Source organism: Macaca mulatta, chromosome 6 (assembly GCF_049350105.2).
Source record: "Macaca mulatta isolate MMU2019108-1 chromosome 6, T2T-MMU8v2.0, whole genome shotgun sequence".
NCBI lineage: Eukaryota > Metazoa > Chordata > Mammalia > Primates > Cercopithecidae > Macaca > Macaca mulatta.
Genome location: NC_133411.1, coordinates 153,342,434 through 153,359,999, shown reverse-complemented (window position 1 = coordinate 153,359,999; position 17,566 = coordinate 153,342,434). Strand labels below are relative to the sequence as shown.

Sequence of the window (17,566 nt, the reverse complement as noted above, 5' to 3'; positions counted from 1 at the left end):
GCACTGTTAGATAAAGGATGCTGTGATTTATTAAACATGTTTACCCTGTACTCCAGACACATGAAGAACAAACAGAATAAAAAGAGAGAAAAAGAAATGTATAGAAAAAAGTAGAACATCCAGGGAGGACGGAGAGGAGAAAAGCTTTATTTGTGTCAAAGGTACCTAAGTGTCTGTGATTTTGTATCTTGGAGATATCCCATTTAATTGCTGCATATCCATCAGGAAGCAGACAGGCTTGAATAGCATGTTTGATCTCAGACCTAGCCACAGAGGAAGAACAATACCATTTCAATATAGTAGATATCTTCCAGTTTTGTAGGGTGTTTTTGTTTCTTGCTACCCTAAAGACACAACATATGGTGAGTTAGAAGAAAGAGAAACACAAGTCAAAGACTGAGCTTAGTCCTCAGAATTTCTTTTTGGTGCTTTTATAACATGGTAGCTAAGAATAAGCAAGGAGTTTATGGAGTATACATGGAGCTCTCTGGCAATCTTAGAATTTGAGAACCCTGCCCTCCTGAGCCTTTGTTGCTGACCTATTGATTTTTTTTAACTCTGCAACATGAGGTTGGCTTCCTTAAGGCTGAAGCTGCTCTGCCTGGCTAAGGGTTTTTATCATCCCTTTATTGAAATGAAGACCTATCATGACCTGTTTCAGTGGCAGTTGCCATTTGGGACAAGACTGATGTGGGCTCTGAATATATTTTAGTCATAGGAAGGAATGCTGCCTTTGGGTTGAAATTGGAGGGAAGAAGTATTGTCTGAGCAGTTGGTATTTTTTCCTATTTCACTGTCCTCGTTGCAAAAATTATGATCCTTCTGATCAAGTCCTGTTCAATTCAATTTGTCAGAAGGACGAGTTTTTGATCAGCGGCTATGTACGAATCTCCCCAAATCTCTCCACAGAGCTCAGGAGGAGTCTTTCTCCTGATCCACTACCACTGTATTCCTGGGCTCCCCATACACCCTTTTCTCCACCCAGGCTCCCAGCAAGCAAAGAGAACCCCCTTGTGTCCTCACCACCCACATCGCAGAAGCTTTAGGGAGTGTTCTGAGGACCCTTGATTTTTGAGGAAAACTAGCTGCTGTTCTGGGCAGAACAATGGTGACAAATTCCTTCCTGCTGTTCATCCTGTAAATATGCAGCCAACTTTTTCTTTTGATGTTGGTTCTTTACTTGTCTATATCATTCTGGAACAGTGGAGGCCTAGCCTTTCCCTGTGCCTAAATTTAATGAAGTTTTGGCTCTATTTAGTCAATTTCTAAGGCTTTGGAGGTCATTAACTTCACAATTCTCCATCACAGTTGCTTCCTCTCTCTCAAGTTTTCAGAGGAAAGCCCTCAGCTTTCCACAAAAGAATTAATGGGAAAACTTTCTCTCCAAACCCCTGCATCACTTTGGTCTATCTAAGCATCCATCCCTCTTGTGGACTGAAATTCAGCATGGTACAGCATCCCTGTAGCCATTATTGCTAAGGATCAGCTTATTAAGGCAAAATAGACTCTACATCTCATTCCTAAGTTATCTCAGTGGTAACAGAGTTTTAAGACGGATTCCTGTAGACTAGATCCTCACCTTCTCCTGCTTGGCCTTCTGTACCTTGTGGGACTTTTTACTTTGGGTTCATGCAGTATGGATGTTGTGACTTTAGAATAGTTTCTCAAAACGAAGCTGTAACTGTTATCTCACTTACATGAGATAGCTTACAAGAAAGTGTCCTAGCCTGAGTCCACAGATACAATTCTAGACCCGGAATCATCTCTTCCTCTCTAGATCTTAACTTTCCCCTTCTGTACAAGAAATACAAGGAAGGGAATAGGTTAAATAAGCATTTCCCAAAGTGTGTTTCTCAAAACCAGAAGAATCTTTGGTGAGACCAGTCTGGGAGATTCTGGGTTAAAGTTTGAAAGTTTTTGTTTTGTTTTGTTTTCTGCAAAACTTCCAGGGCTTTAAATATAATAAAGAGCATTTTAAAAGTGCAAGGTGGAATGTGTAAAGGAGATTACATCTTTCAAACTTTACATTGCCCAATTCCCTCCATTTTTTCAGTGCGTATCATGGGGCAAGTATGCCACCAAAAACACTCACAATAGCAAAAGGATGAATTATTTCTAAAGCTCTCCCAAGCTGTAAAATTATTTTTTGTAGAATTTTCCCTTCTGATTAAAAAACATAATGCTTAGCACTATTAGCAATGTCATAAAATGGTAAAGAGTAAAATATATATATATATATATTTTTCAGATATTCAGTGTGAAGCTGAATTCCTTTGTTAAATTTGCATTTTGGAATAATAGTAATAAGAATGGATAATGGTTATTAAGCACCTATTTAATGTACAAGATACTGTGATAAGTGCTTTATATGGATTATCTAACTCTCACAAGAACCTTGTGATGTATCCATTATTTCTATTTCCTATTTACAGATAAGGAAACTGGTGTTTAAAGAGGTTTGAAAAATAGTACAAAGCCATCCAATTAGCAAGAGACAAAGGCAAGGCCTCCACTTATTACAGTTTAATTCTAAGTATATCAAATAACCAACTCATTAAGTCTTCTCCTTTTCTGTACCCCAACTCAGAAAGCTGCCACAACACACCAGAAGTAAACTAATTGCAATGGTAATTATCTTTCATCTAAATTTCTTGAGTTGGCATGAAATAATGTTGACTCATCAGTCTCTTATGTATACTGGAAATACATATATATAACAACTAAATGTTACCAAATGATTTATTATGATTGGTGCTAAATTACAATGCATATGAAATGGAGTCATTTATGGAAACACATAAAAATAGTTACCTATTCTGTAATTATATTCACACAAGAATCTGAAATATAGTTTCTGTTCTTCCTTTTAAAATATATCCACAGAATGACTTTTGTAGTTTTCACCATACAATTTTACAATACTGATACTGCACCTGTATCATTTACCATACTATAAGAACTAAACAGAATATGAAAGCAGTTAATAGCAAATTAATTTTTTTATATCCATCAATGAATCCAAAGAAAAGAGTAGTTTGTTTCCATTGGCAGTGAGAATAGATGGTAGTAATTTGCAGTGTAGATATTGCATACATAGATATGCATGTATATATTTATATGTTGCTCAGGGCTTTTCCATCTATAGGCAGTTGCCTTCTGAGTGAACCAATGATTGCCAAAATGATGTGCAATTCCATTGGGACAATTAGTAGTAGTATTTTCTATTATGTTGTTCTCGCAAAACAAATAGGTAAGAAAGAAATACAGCAGGCTAAGATCTACAGTGTTACATCCCAAGGTAAAAACAGTTACTGAGTTATTAGAGTCACAGTAGTTTATGTATATTTGCTATTCACAGACTGCAGACTTTGCTGAATAACCGAGCTGCTGAGAACTGACAACATGTAGACATGCATTCATGTGAGTCCATAATTAATGATGTTTATACTGTAATAAGCACATTCATTTTAACACCAGTCAGTAAACAAATTCCTTTAAAGTTTGAGCTAAATCTGCTATCACAATTACACACAAAAATAACCTGTAAACAATTTGACATTACATTTATGTACAAGTGAACTGTATTGGAAAGGAGAAGAGGTAATTTCATTGGGTGTCACTTGTTATTCATCAATGTGCAACAAACTGACCCAAGTCATCAAGTGCTTGAATGAGGGCAGGAAAAGGTAACATAAGCAAGGCCCCAGTAAGTCACCACTCAGCATTAGTACCAGCAAAATTCAGAATCCTCTATTTGTGGTAACATCACATTCATTGCATCAGAAACAGATGTCACGAGGAGCTTGATAATCCCTGGTCAGATGCATTTGAGATTTCCAGGTAACCTGATCAACAGGGTCTTTAACTTTAAAAGTGTAAAGGGTGGTGCTGATATTATGTAAACACATCAATTTAATTTGGACAAATTATTTTGCTGGTTAGGTTCGACCCAGTGCTCTGGTTTTAAAAGACATGGGGAAGAGGAATTCAACTAAGATTATTAAGTTCCTTCAGCGAACACAAAGATTCCTGATTTTACAGACTAAGCTGGGAGTCATTGCCGATCTCAGGAGTGACTCATTTAAAGCAGATTCTGTTAACAGATTACAGTGGGACTCTCTGAAGTGCAGCTCCCCTAAATTTGTGTTTCTGTGTGTTTTAACTAGAATACCTTTCCAATAATTCATGAATCAATTTCCTTAGGGATAAAAACAGGATAATTAATGAGAGATTTTGACATCTGCCACCCATGATTTACAAAAATACATTAGTTTGTCCATCTCTAAACTAAACAGGATGTTTTAAGACAAATTCTCCTGATTCAACTTTCTCCTTTGGAATTAAAAATAAATAAATAAAATAAAATGACAGAGGAACATGAAGTTAGGATGATGTAAAACCTCCCCTCTGCTCCAAAATTTTGGGGAGAAAACAATCACTCCTTCAAATGTTCTCAAACCTAATTAGAACATTTCATTGCTTTTAAAAAATGGATTTTCTTTCTTATGTTTTAAGACAACATCTGCAGAAGGCTGGTGAAAAAAGGATTCAGTGACCGTGCTTGATTAGTTTACAAGTGCTTCTGACAGATCTCTGGGAGGAGGGATCTGTGCTAGGACTGTCAGTTGAAGGCATGGGCTTGTGTGCATACAAACTGATCCCAAGGAGCAGCGGGGAATCTCTGTTTGCACAAGTTGACTTTAAATATTTTCCACATTCCCCAATAATATGCAAAGCACATGGCTATGAATGAGTACAAAACTTACTGTATCCTTAAGATGCCCAAAATTCGGTCATTTGGTTGTTATGTCTGTAGAATGCCAAAATAGGTAAGCAAGGTTTTCTTGTATTTGATTTACATTGTTCTTTCTGTGAGCGAGTATTTGGGTACTGTATAAACAGGCTTTAAGGGTTATTTGCAGGAGAGTAAAAATTTGTGATTATTACAATGTGCCCTTGACCTTTAGTATCTATTTACAGTATGCATATTATAAATTATTTACTATAGCTTTAATAATTAAACAGATAATTAGCTGCACCAACAAATCATGTAGGGACACAGGAACCCTCATAAGTGATAAAGTGAAATTAACCAGGATATAATAAATTAACCAATAGGTAAGTGAAGCACCACTAGGACAATAACCATTGAATTTGTGCTATCATACACTCACATTTTTCTTTTTCTTCTTAAACATTATGACTGTTCATTTGGTAGTGTTTGGGGTTTTTTCTGTTTTTGTTTTTTTGCTTTGTTTTGTTTTGTTTGTTTGTTTTTGAATGAAGTTTGAAAACATGTAGTTTGAAATTCCAACAAATGGTTTGGATAAGAGAGCCAGTTTTTACAAGTTTGGTGTTTCCTTAAATGCACTTTTTTTGGTTTATTATCCATAGATATTAAATCTAAATATTTTTTTAATGTTCTCGGCACCATAAATAAATATATACACTTTTAGTGGGAGAGAATTTTGGAAATTAGAACTATATTAGACCATCTAGGAAACCAAATATAAATTGTAATAATAATAAGTTCTCCAAACTCAAAATTCCAAAGTTTTAAGCTATGAGCTTTGTTCATGGGTGTATACATATGTATAGCTATATAGATATGTATATATATACATTAAGATAGATGTACACACATATGTACATATATACACATAATTTTACACATAAACACACACAACACACATAAATACACACACTTCTCACACACACACATACACACTCACACACATGCACGTATTTCGGTGAAGTTTCTTTTCTAAAGCTGCCTCTCTTTTTCCCAACTTGTAAGAGTAACAATGAGATGCTGAGGGCAGTTAATTACATTTGGACTTTTGACCTGTCTTGAATAAAAAACTGAGATTTGTTTAACAAGCCAAAAGATGAAAATAGCAGAGACATAGATACACTCATATATAAACACACATAAACATGCTCATACACCTATTTTACTTCCCCTGAAGCTTGCCCTAGTGACCTGTATGCAGCACAGCAAGCAATTGCAGGTGTCATTTTCTCCTGACATGGAAGCTAGCTTATCATGGTGAGTTTCTTAGGATGTCAGTGCTCACCAGATACTTGTTCTACAACATTATTGCCCCCTTGAAAATTTTTGTGGCATAAAGTACAACCTGTAGCAAATCTGCCCTTCCTTTACCTCCTAGGCAGATGCAAGTCTAATGGCATTTGCAATTAAAAAAAATAAAACTGATGACTTTTAGGAAGGATGTCAGACTGAGATCCCACCTTGTTTAGAATAGGAGAGAGTAGAAACAGGCAAAGTTCAGAGAATAGAGAGAGTAGGTTGTACAATGAGATGGTTGAGCCAGCAGCCTTTAGAGTTTAAAAATCTCAGAGGAAAATCTGGCTCTGCCACTTTTTAGCTATGAGCCTTTATGTGCTACTTTATCTTTCTGAGCCTCACTGACCTCATCTGTAAAGAGAGGATAGTGGCAGGGCTTACTTCATTGGATTATGATAGGATTAAATGAGATAAGGCATGAAAAGTACTTAGTAGAGTTTTTGATATATAATAATAAATCTGTAATATATATTATCTATAACTTGATATTTAAACCATAATTCTAGAATATTGATCAGAACTACATACAGAAATAATGTCAGTCTAGGATCTGAATGAACTTAATTCAAGTTCTTTATTCCAAATTTGATTGCTTAGACATTATAATGCTCATGACAGTGACCTATATATGGTATGTACCCAACAAATATTTGCTGGATATATGCATAAACAAACAAATAAATGACTGATTTAAACTTTCTGGGTCCTTAGTTTCCTGTGTATAAAATGGAATTAGAACGACCCTATCATTACTCCATCCCTGGGATGTTGGTATGATAAATTAAAAGAAAAATGTCAAATCATATCAGACACAAATGTGCTTTGTGTTCTAATAAAGTCAGTACATGTAAACTAAACAATAAGGCTCAGTAGCCAGGACTTGTGCTTAGACTTTGTCACGTTTGGAAACAAGAACATGGGAGCCCCCGCTGTGTAAGTCTACGAAACATATTTTCCAATAAGATTTTACCATCCTCAGTGAGGGAATATTCAACTCAAAGTAACAAAGTGTATGATAAGCAGTTACAGACAATGAAATCGTTGGCCTGCTCTAAACACTTTGTCCCCCTTACTGGTTTCATTTCTGAGAGCACCTTGTGGTCTACTGTTGATCAGCTTGGGAAACATCTTTAACAGGATCATGCAAACTGAAAGGGATCCCAGAGTGCTTCACAACAAGTGCATTTAGCTGTTAAAAGATTGACAACATCCCTGAAGTATAATTTTTCTGAAGCAGAAAGACTGAAGTAGAAGAAGATAAGACACATAAACTACAGGCCTTCCTCATCACTACCAGATCCCTGGAAAAAGTTTCCTGTTTCTCTAAATCTCAGCTTTCACATGTGTATAAAGAGATAATTACATGTAACTTCAAATAATTTCCATACATATAATTCCTTTACACATTTAAACTGGTTCTGATTTTTATTTTTCTATTTTATCCTATTTCTTGACCTGGAAGACTTCCGTATATGGTACAGAAAAAAAAAAAAATGCCTTGACAAATTTAAACCCATGCTTAATTTAGAGTTTCTCAAGCTAAGCACTATTGACATTGTGGGCTGGATAACTTTTTGATATGGAGGGCTTTCCAGTGCGCTGTAGGATATTTAGCAGCAACTCTGGCCTATACCCATCAAGTGTCAGTAGCACCCCTCAAATCATGAAACAAAAAATATCTCCAGGCATTGCCAAAAGACCTCTGGGATGCAAAACCACCCCTGGTTGAAAACCATGGCCTTAAATGCACATAACCCACATGAATCAAGGAGAGTTTCCTGAAATTTTTCTGTCTCTCACCTAAAGGTGTAGATATACCACTGACCACTGGCTGCAATTAAAAAAGACTACTGATGATTAATGTGTATTCTATGTCTATTTTAGCTTTGAAAAATGCATTGTTTTTTTGAATAAGATGCCACTCTTCACTATATACGTGGATATGAGTTTGAATTTTCCCCAGAAAATAGTATTGTTTGAATTCCACATGAGGAGACCAGCTTTACTTAACATTCTCAAGGACTGACATCCACAGTAAAGACAAACTATTGTGCTGAAATAAAAAGCTGTTAAACTATGCAACCAAAGGCTTTTTCCACACACTCAGATAGCACTCCCACACACATTATCCACTGAACTGACATAAACCTAAAAATTGCACATGGTTATGTGCACACTCACACATGCACACTGATATAATTTGAAAGCAACTCTCATTACTTTATTAAACATCAGTTCTGCTTCCATTTGTGATGGATGGAGACCACGTCAGCAGGAAGAGAATATAAAGTTATGTTGATTTTTCACTGTGCAAATGCAGGTAAATTATCTAAAGGTCAATTCTAAAAATAAACTGATAAGATGGAGGAGGTTGCTGGAGACAAGAGACTTAATAAACCCTCTGGTTGGCATATAAGTGCTTTTACAAAGCTGATTAACAGGAAGATTACCCCCGCCCTCCTCCAGGACAAGCCCTTGATAGTTGCTAGGCCAGGCACATTTTTCTTTATCCTTTTAAAAGTAAATTTCCTAAATAATGCAAGGATGACAGTCTGGGAACTTAACATTTTTTACCTAATTGGCAACAAAATTTGTTCACGAACAAGAGAAACATTTTTGAACCTTAGGAAGCTGGGACAGAAAAGGAATCCCACTTAGGAAGCAGAGGAGAGAGGGCAACAAACTGAATCAAATTTAACCATTTTTGTTTTAATCTTGGCCAGTTTAACATAATTAGTTGCTCATGTTCAACAGTTTCATTAAGCGTACTTCACTTTCCTTTGGCAATAATATTTACTCACATATTCACTCATGATCATGACAAGCGTGATCTCTATTTTTATGTTTCTTATAATGTGGGAATTTGGTATGTATCCAGTTATTCTGTTAAATGAATAGAGTCAATTGGATCATTGAAACCCGTTTGAATTCACTCTTTCTTGCTTTCTTTTTCTTTTCTTTTCTTTTTTTTTTTTCTTTTTTGGCATTTATTCTCAAACATGAGTTTGGCTTCAAGGTTTTAGTTAATGTCAGGGTTCATGATCTTCAATTATCTGAGAGCTTCATAGTCCTGATTGAGTCAAATTGGACAAATTTAGCAGTTCAATGGCACAGGATTTGTTTGGTAAAATGTAGCTGAATTCACTAATCATTCCATATGCATTTTGGTTATATTTTATGTGCAGTTAATGGAATCACCTTTGGGGCCATATACATCATTAAATTATGGGTCACTTTCAATTTCCTCCTACTCATACTAAGTAAGGGCCTAGAAATAAACAACTCTCCTTGGGAAAGATCATTATTTTTATTTCTTGTTGGGTATCATTAGAATACATCTCACTCAGAGATGTGCTCCCATCTACCCAGAGCTAAGACTATAATAATGTAGGCTTTTATTTTGGGAAAAAACCCATACACATACACACACAATATGGAGAAAGGGTTATGGTTGACATACAGCAGATGAAATGGCAAAGAATTCATGAAAATCTATTCTGCCCTAGTCTTAGGATGTTTTTCTTTGGGTTTTTTCTCTTAAGATAATGAATAATGCGTGCTTTGACTTATTTGTAGTGGGAAGGAAGTAAGAGAAAATGAGGAAATGCTTCTAAGAAGTAAAGGAACTGTTGGTCTCTGCATATTCCCTAAATAGCAGAATTTTTCAAAATAAGGTCTATAGACAATCTTCATCAAAATTATTAAGGAGACTAGCTCAAAATACAAATTTCTTGGCCCTGCTTCAAGTTTCCGAATCAGACTCTTTGAAGATAGGTTGAAGGAATCTGCATTTTTACAAGTGCTACACATGAATTTTATGCATACTGAGTATTAAAAAACACTGTTAAAAAGCTTGCAATGGAGATCACTGGAAAAAGAATCTCCATTCCAACATATACAGCAAGATGAGAATAATAGGCATTTCAAACAAATAAGCTCTGTGCTTGCATCACAAGGCTGTGATTATTAAAGTTTAAGACTCTATTCTTTCAGCAGTGGTAGAGAGCAATAACCATTTCGTCTGAAACCAGAATGATGAAGGCAATATAAATCAAACCTATGCCAGCAGGTTTCATTTGGTCTAATTTCTCTGCAGATATTAATCATTATACAGTTTTATACAAATGACATGTAACTCCATTGTAACTCAGGATACCGAATGTTCACTCTGGTTCTTTCTCTAGTGTGCTATTTTGACAATATAAAAGAAAATAAATAAATTAAAAATGTAGGGCATCAAGATTGCAAGACGCCAATAATACCAAGACATTAAAGAGAGAAATGGCCCATGCTAAACCCGTAACCCAGCATGCAAATTGGCAAAAATGTTTATCTGCCAAAGAGTCACCATAAGGAAAAATGAATTCCCTTCGTTTTTCTTTTGAAAATTGGTGTGTCAGGTGGAGATGACAAAGAATTCTTCCTAAAAATTCACAGAAAGAATCTTATCAATTCTAGTAAAGATCATCTAGAAGACTAAGGCTAGTCAAATTCCATGGCATAGTATATAGTGGCAGAAAATACCAGCACTCAAATTCACAGATCCACTCTATAGTAGATACAAAGTTGGAAGGCTGGAATTGCAACAAAGGAAAATGTATAAGAATCAAAATTTGGTTCCCATTGTGGGAGCTGGTGTCAAGTAATTTTGCAAAACACCATACATGCCTTCCTTTTGTCTCATTGGAGCATGTTTTGTCTGACACCAACAAAGGATACTCAGAGAAGAATCTAAAGCCCAGGAAAGCAAAAGTAATCCAGAAGCACAGGAAGTAATGGGGCCCAGAACAAGCAACACATCTGTGCCTATGGATAAAGGTTCCTCTGAATCGAACAAGGCTAACTGAAAAGAGAAAAGTTCCATGTCAGCACCCTTTAATAAATGTGTTCCCCCAAAATGAATTGGTTGGAATAGATACAACTATGAAGGAATAAAGAGCAAAGGGAAAACTTATTATTTGTGCATTGTTCCCCCTTTTATTTTAATTCACCGTGCATGCATTTTCAGTAAGATAACTGTGCCTATAAATACAAAGGATAACATCAGTGCATATATTGGAAGCCACTTCACTTCATTATTTTTTGACAGCATTTCAGTGCAATTTTTCCTAGCGGGGGAAAGAAAATCACACTACCATATGATCTAGTAGTTTTATATTCCTGTCTTCCCCTTTTCCTGCTGAATGTGGATCAGTTCATTTTTGATAGTGGGTAGAAGGACTTTGTAAATACGTTTCTGACTTTAGACGACTCACATACCTTTAGAGAATGATCTCCCCAAGCTCACTGGATTTTAGTGGGATTTCCCAGAAGGCAATCTAAGTTGGGGCTCCATACATGTGATTCCCCATTCATTGTATCCATTTGATATTACTACTTTCTTTATATTAGCAATTTATGGCCCTTGTCATAACCAATGTTCTAGAAGCAAACCACATACATTTTTTGTTCAGAATTAAACAAAAAGTTCTAAACATTATTTTAACTTCAGGGAAACATGCCCGAGTCACAGTGACTACCAGAGTTACTAGAGCATGTACTCTTATAACTCACTTACCCAGAACTCATTTCCAATGTTGCAGGCTACCTGAACCTCACTTGATAACTCCACTCAAACTAGGTACTTTAAGCCTCCTCAGAGCCTTTTACTGGCCAGGTCTATGTTCATCTCTATACCAACACTCACACAAATAAACGCCATGCTATTGTCTTAGTTACTTGAATATTTTACTATGGGATGGGTGCCAGCCGAGAGGTGGCCCAAAATAAAAATACTGCTGTTGTGATTGTTTTAAACAGGTTTTCTATTCTAGCTTTGTTCACTGGGTATATAAGGAATGTCAGAGCAGAGAAAACTGATGACAGGTCAGGGGTCAGAAGAACACTGCCATTAACACTCCTTTTGCAGTGTTTAATTTCCTGTTTAAAGAATGTAGCAGAAATATTGGGTTGACTATCATCTTAATTCTTTAATTCTTATGAGGGTATCTCTCTATCTTGAGGCCATTACAGTCAGGTCTGAAATTTAAGGAAGTTGGAACTTTGGCCATTTTAGTTAGACACCAAAGTCTTTGACAGCACTTCCAGTGATAACACAATTATCATATGACCAAAGTGAGTTTCAGGATATTTTCCCCAAATTCAACTTCTTGACCCATTAAGCTCTGTGATTCTTTGCAAGATCTTCTGTTATTAGGATGATGGTATTTTCATGTGCTATCAAGAAACATTGAAAATAATGAAGACATACTGGTAGGCTTTACAAACAAAGCTATGTTGTAGTTAAGATCAAATATCTGCTAATATATTAATACAGAAAAGAACATCACTTAAATTCATAAATTATAATTCTCTTGACAACTCAACTCCCAAGATATACTTTCTTTTTCACTTATGTAAAAACTTTAAACTCCATTCAAACCTTCAGGACAAGGAAAACTTAGCTGAGCCTGTCATCCAAGTGTGAAGGCGAGAATTACAAAAATTCAGAAAAATATTCATATACTAATCATCACTAAGAACAGAAATCAAGACAGAACCTCTTACATAATAAATGTGCATCAATGAAAGATTTTAAAAGGAAGAAATTAGTCATTGTTTTCCTCCTACAGATATCATCCAATTGCCTTTATTACCTGTGGTACACATACACACATGCACACACACGCAATGAAACAAATTAGGAGTGCTTGGCACACAATTAATAATTGACAAATCAATTTTTGGTTACTACTGAAATGCATGAGGAATGCTGAAAATAAAAACTGGTCTTTCAACCTTCATGTAGCACAAGTCTATGAAAGAGCTATTGGTACCTTAGTAAAATACAGAGTTACATGGATGGATAGCTATTAGCGGTTTCTTTTTGGCTGTGTCTATACTGGATAGGATGTAATTGAAAAAGATTGTTTCATTTAGAAATCTGAAACCTTAACTTTGGAGCTTCAGTTACCTTGCTGGGTTGTTACAAACATCATAAAAATGACACAGCTAAACCCTAGCATGGGCACAGCCAAACCCCGAATCCCAAAGGCAAACAAAAAAGGCTACCAGCAAGTAAAAATGTAGCTTCGTAGCTTAAAATTTTTATAAGAAATTATTAGATTGTATGTGGAATACAACTTTCTCTAAAACAAACAAAAGGCCGGACCCTTATTTGAGTACTGTGTGTTGTCCTTAGTTCCACAACACAGGAACACAGAACTTAATGTGGATTACGTGGAAAGGCCACACCATTAAACTGTGGGCAGTAAGAACTCTGAAAACATGGAGAGAAAGGTGATAATTTAGTTCAGGGTAGAGAAGGCTGAGTGTGGGGTCATTTAGCAGAAAATTTTGCGAATACGAATGTTTGATTTTTTAACACAAAGAATGTTTGACCAGCTCTCCTCATCCTCTCTTAATGCAGACAAAGAGCAAAGCAGTAAAATGGAGCCTGAGGGTATTAATTTCAAAATAAGGAATACAATTTGTTGATGATGAGGGTCATTTGATGTTAGAAAGCGTTGTGAAGAAAGGTTGGGAAATCTTCCCAAAAGAATTTTAAGAAAGAGTCAGAAGCTCATCCATCTGAAATGTTCTAAGAGAGGGCTGCTGGGAGCAGGAGTACAGCCCTTGGGATGTCTAGGCCCTGGCATCGTGTGCGTAGTGTGTATATACATACTTAGTTGTGCTTATGTTGCACAAATACTCATGCATACAGAGTCAATATAAACTGGCACATATAGATTTGAGTGAAAAGTCATATAAATCTGCCATTCCCCCCCTACCCCATAAACAAAAGGAAAAAGCAAAATTTAAAATTCCAAACTTATGCCATTGGGCCAGATCTTTTTTTTTACCATACCCTCATTCAAAGGAGGGAGGTAGAAGATGAGAGAAAAAAACCCGGTTTGGGATAAACGATTCCCAAGGCCTCTCAGCTACTTTTATATAGCTGACTCTCATTATATATAAGATACTTAGCACATGGGACCAAGTAAACAAACAAATAACTAAAAAAGATTTTCTTGTACTTCCACATCTAGAAAGAAATCTACCCTGTGGATTTACATGTTAAGGTGAACTAGGTAAAGTAGGCAGTAGTATATCAATGGACTATTGTGTTCTAAGAAATGTGCATCATTAGTTGTATTTTTTCCTTTAAAATATGAATTCCTTTTAGGAGGTTAATTTCAAAATGAAGACTTTTTTTTTTTTTTTTTTTTTATCTTCCCACCCCCAGCCCTCCCTTATAGATGATACTTCCGTAAAAGTTCAGATTGCCAAGGATGTTTTCTCTCGGGAAACCGATCTGGAATTTTGATTTTTAGGAAATCCTGGATACATTTCTCCAGCTCCTCCTCAATTGACAGCTTTTCTTTAACAGCTTTTTTTTTGCTGCTCATGTTCGATTCCCTGGAGCCTGAAGTCAGAGTCCGGAGTAAGTCGCTTTTCCGCCGCATCTCTGACTGTTGGATCAGCTGGACAGGGCCCTTCTTGATGGGACGGTCCAGAGTCTGGATATTGGTCTGGCGTGTCACGGGACCACAGATGACCGTCTCCTGGGGAGAGCTGGCCTCAGACTGGCTGTCGCAGCTGGATGTGGAGAGGTCATTGCAAGACGTGCCACTCTCCCCTTCTTTGTCACCTTTGCCATTCTTGCAGCAGCAATCGCAGTGTGAGGGTGACCATCTGGAAGGCTCACCTGAAAAGAAAGCACAGGACCCAAAGGATTATTGCCAGCCAGATCAGTTGGAGTAGCAGTATAGCACTTGGACATACACACAAACACACATAAGAGAAGCACCATGGAACCATGATTTTAGAAAAAGTGGGGTGGTACCCAGGGTGGGCTGCAACAGGAGCCAAAAGCCAAGTCCATGAGGGGAGGAAATTAATGATGGCATGCTATATAAGAGGAAATATAGTATAATGCTTGAGCCCATGAGCACGGGAGTCAGAAATACCCAGCTAACATCATTTATTAAGCTTGTCACCTCGGCACATTCCTTAGATTTTCAGTCACTTTCCTCATCTGTGGTTTAAGGGTAATAATTTTCCTACTATCTGGAGTTACAGGAAGGAGTTAGATAAGTCAAAATTCTTAATGCAGTATCTCTCTCACAGTAAACTCTCAATAAAAGCTAGCTGATTTCCCATAGCTGATGAAAAGCTCCAAGTGACAGCAGTCAGGTACAACAGGAGGACGCTATCAAAACAGAATGACAGTAACCAGAGAAGGGGGACTGACTCTGTGCCTGTCCCTATCTGGGTATCCCTCAGCTCCTTGGTCCTTAACGAAAACTCTGTTAACTCAGTAGTTTCAATTTCAGTCTCCATACAAGGAAACTAAGACCCCAAGAGTTTAAGAAACTTGCCAGAGTTTGTACAATTTGAAAGTGGCAGAGCTGAGATTTGAATACAGACCTTCCAAGGGCCATAACCATACCAATTAACCATTTTATTCAGTATCCTTGTTAGTAAAATCTTTGCTTCTACTTCAAAACAATTTGCAGGTTATAACTTCTCTGAATTTCTTGTTAACCTCTCCTCAGACGTATTTGCTTTTTTCTCCTCTCTGAATTATAGTTCTACTTTGTAAGTTCCTCTATTATAGCACATATTACATTTTGTTATATATCATATTAGCTACTAGGCCATGAGCTCCTTAATATGAGCATAGTGAAGTATCCATTGTTGTAATAGAGCAAATACGCCAAGGAACAATGTAGAAATTCAATAAAAGGCCATATTATAACTTTTAAGTATCTGGATCTAGCCACACCTGAAGCTAGTCTTGCCAGTGAGCTTTTCATTTATATGATAAACTATATTCTGTGTCATTTTTTCAGCCAATGTGAGTCCCTCTTCTCCCATTCCTCTGAGTCTTGACTCATAATACTGCATTTAGCAATTTGAAGGCAGAGCAATGTTGCAGATGCACAGTGGCTCCATGAACCAGAAAAAAAAAAAAAAAAAAAAGTCCACAATCATGGCACAAAGCAACTTCCTAAAAATAAGTCACTGCCCCCACTTCCACCCTCTGAACAGCCACAGTCTTCCTGGAGTCATAAACTTAATACTATTTACTGATCATGTATTACATGATGGGCACTTCTACAATTCTTTGTACTTAATCCATAAAAATAAAGAGAACAAATTCCTTTATGATGTTGAGGACAAGGATAATGTAGTACCTTTATATAGTTTTAAAGGAGACCCCATTTTGGTTTACACCATATCTTATTCTCATGAATCATAGGTCACATTATGTAGGATCTTACTTTATTGCCATTTCTAACATAGTCAAGGTAGAGAAAACTTAGAATGAAAAGTATTAGGAAAGTTATGTCCTATCTTCTTGGATAATGCCTGTTCTTTACACACTAAATGATTTAAACATATACCTACTTATCTCCATACAATTTTTAAAGAGAAAGTAAAACAAAGGTTTCTATAAATCACAACTCCAGAAGTATTCCTAAATTATACCCACTCTTTCAAGTCACTTTCTAAAATGTGACTGAGTAATCATTGTGTTTTTAAAGCTGTTAAACTAAATGCAACAATCCAATTAGCCAAAAGGAATCACAATAGCAGTATTGTTCTAGTTATCTCATGCTATTATACATTTTCCATGCAATACAGAAACTGTTCAACATATACCAGCTGGTGACTGAAAATATCAGTAATAGAAAATGATTTCTGTCTGCCAGCATACATTTTGAGGGCATCATTTTTTACCTTCACTAGGCAGAATCTGCTTCTGCTTCCCCAAACTCGGCAACCCCTATGCCAAAATGACTTAACTGAGAAATGGTTCCAATGAATTGCACTGAAGAAAAGTAATCACATCAAACCAGAGACAATCTGTTTTTAAACCTTTTTGAAAAAGTGCAGAAATTGAATTTAGCTTTTACAAAAAGAAAGAAGAGGGAGAGGGGAAATACAGAAAGGAAGAAGAGAAGAAATATATGCTGGGAAACACCTATTACCTTAAAGCAAGATTACAAAATATTTTGGCCATAAACCCTGCTGAACCAGTAGAGAAGCAATTGCTGTGCCTTTTTGTCCAAGAGTCAATCACCTTCCCCATGGTTAAGTCATTTCATTCAATGGACCCAGAAGAAAACTTGAGACTTCTACAAAAGTTTTTGTTTGGGTTTTGTTGTTGTTGTTGTTTTGAGACAGAGTCTTGCTCTATCGCCCAGGTTGGAGTGCAGTGCTGCTACGATCTCAGTTCACTGCAACCTCCACCTCCTAGGTTCAAGCAATTCTCCCACCTCAGCCTCTTGAGTAGCAGGGACTACAGGCAACTGCCACCACGCCCAGCTAATTTTTTGGTATGTTCAGTAGAGAGGGGGTTTCACCATGGCCAGGTGTGTCTTGAACTCCTGACCTCAAGTGATCTGCCTGCCTCGGCCTACCAAAGTGCTAGAATTATAGGTGTGAGCCACCGCACCCAGTCTTCCCAAAGTTATTTTAACAACACAAACA

The 17,566-nt window shown here is 36.7% G+C and overlaps 1 protein-coding gene across 2 annotated transcripts in view; it reads right to left on the bottom strand.

Moving 5' to 3' along the window:
* Positions 1-12,034: 12,034 nt before the first annotated feature.
* KCTD16 (potassium channel tetramerization domain containing 16) overlaps positions 12,035-17,566 on the bottom strand; it is a 310,210-nt gene continuing 304,678 nt past the window's right edge. Inside the window, exon 4 of one of the 2 annotated variants that reach the window (XM_015141097.3) lies at positions 12,035-14,774. In XM_015141097.3, coding sequence (XP_014996583.1) covers positions 14,320-14,774 — 455 coding nt within the window. In that variant the 3' untranslated portion in view covers positions 12,035-14,319. 2 annotated transcript variants of the gene reach the window in all.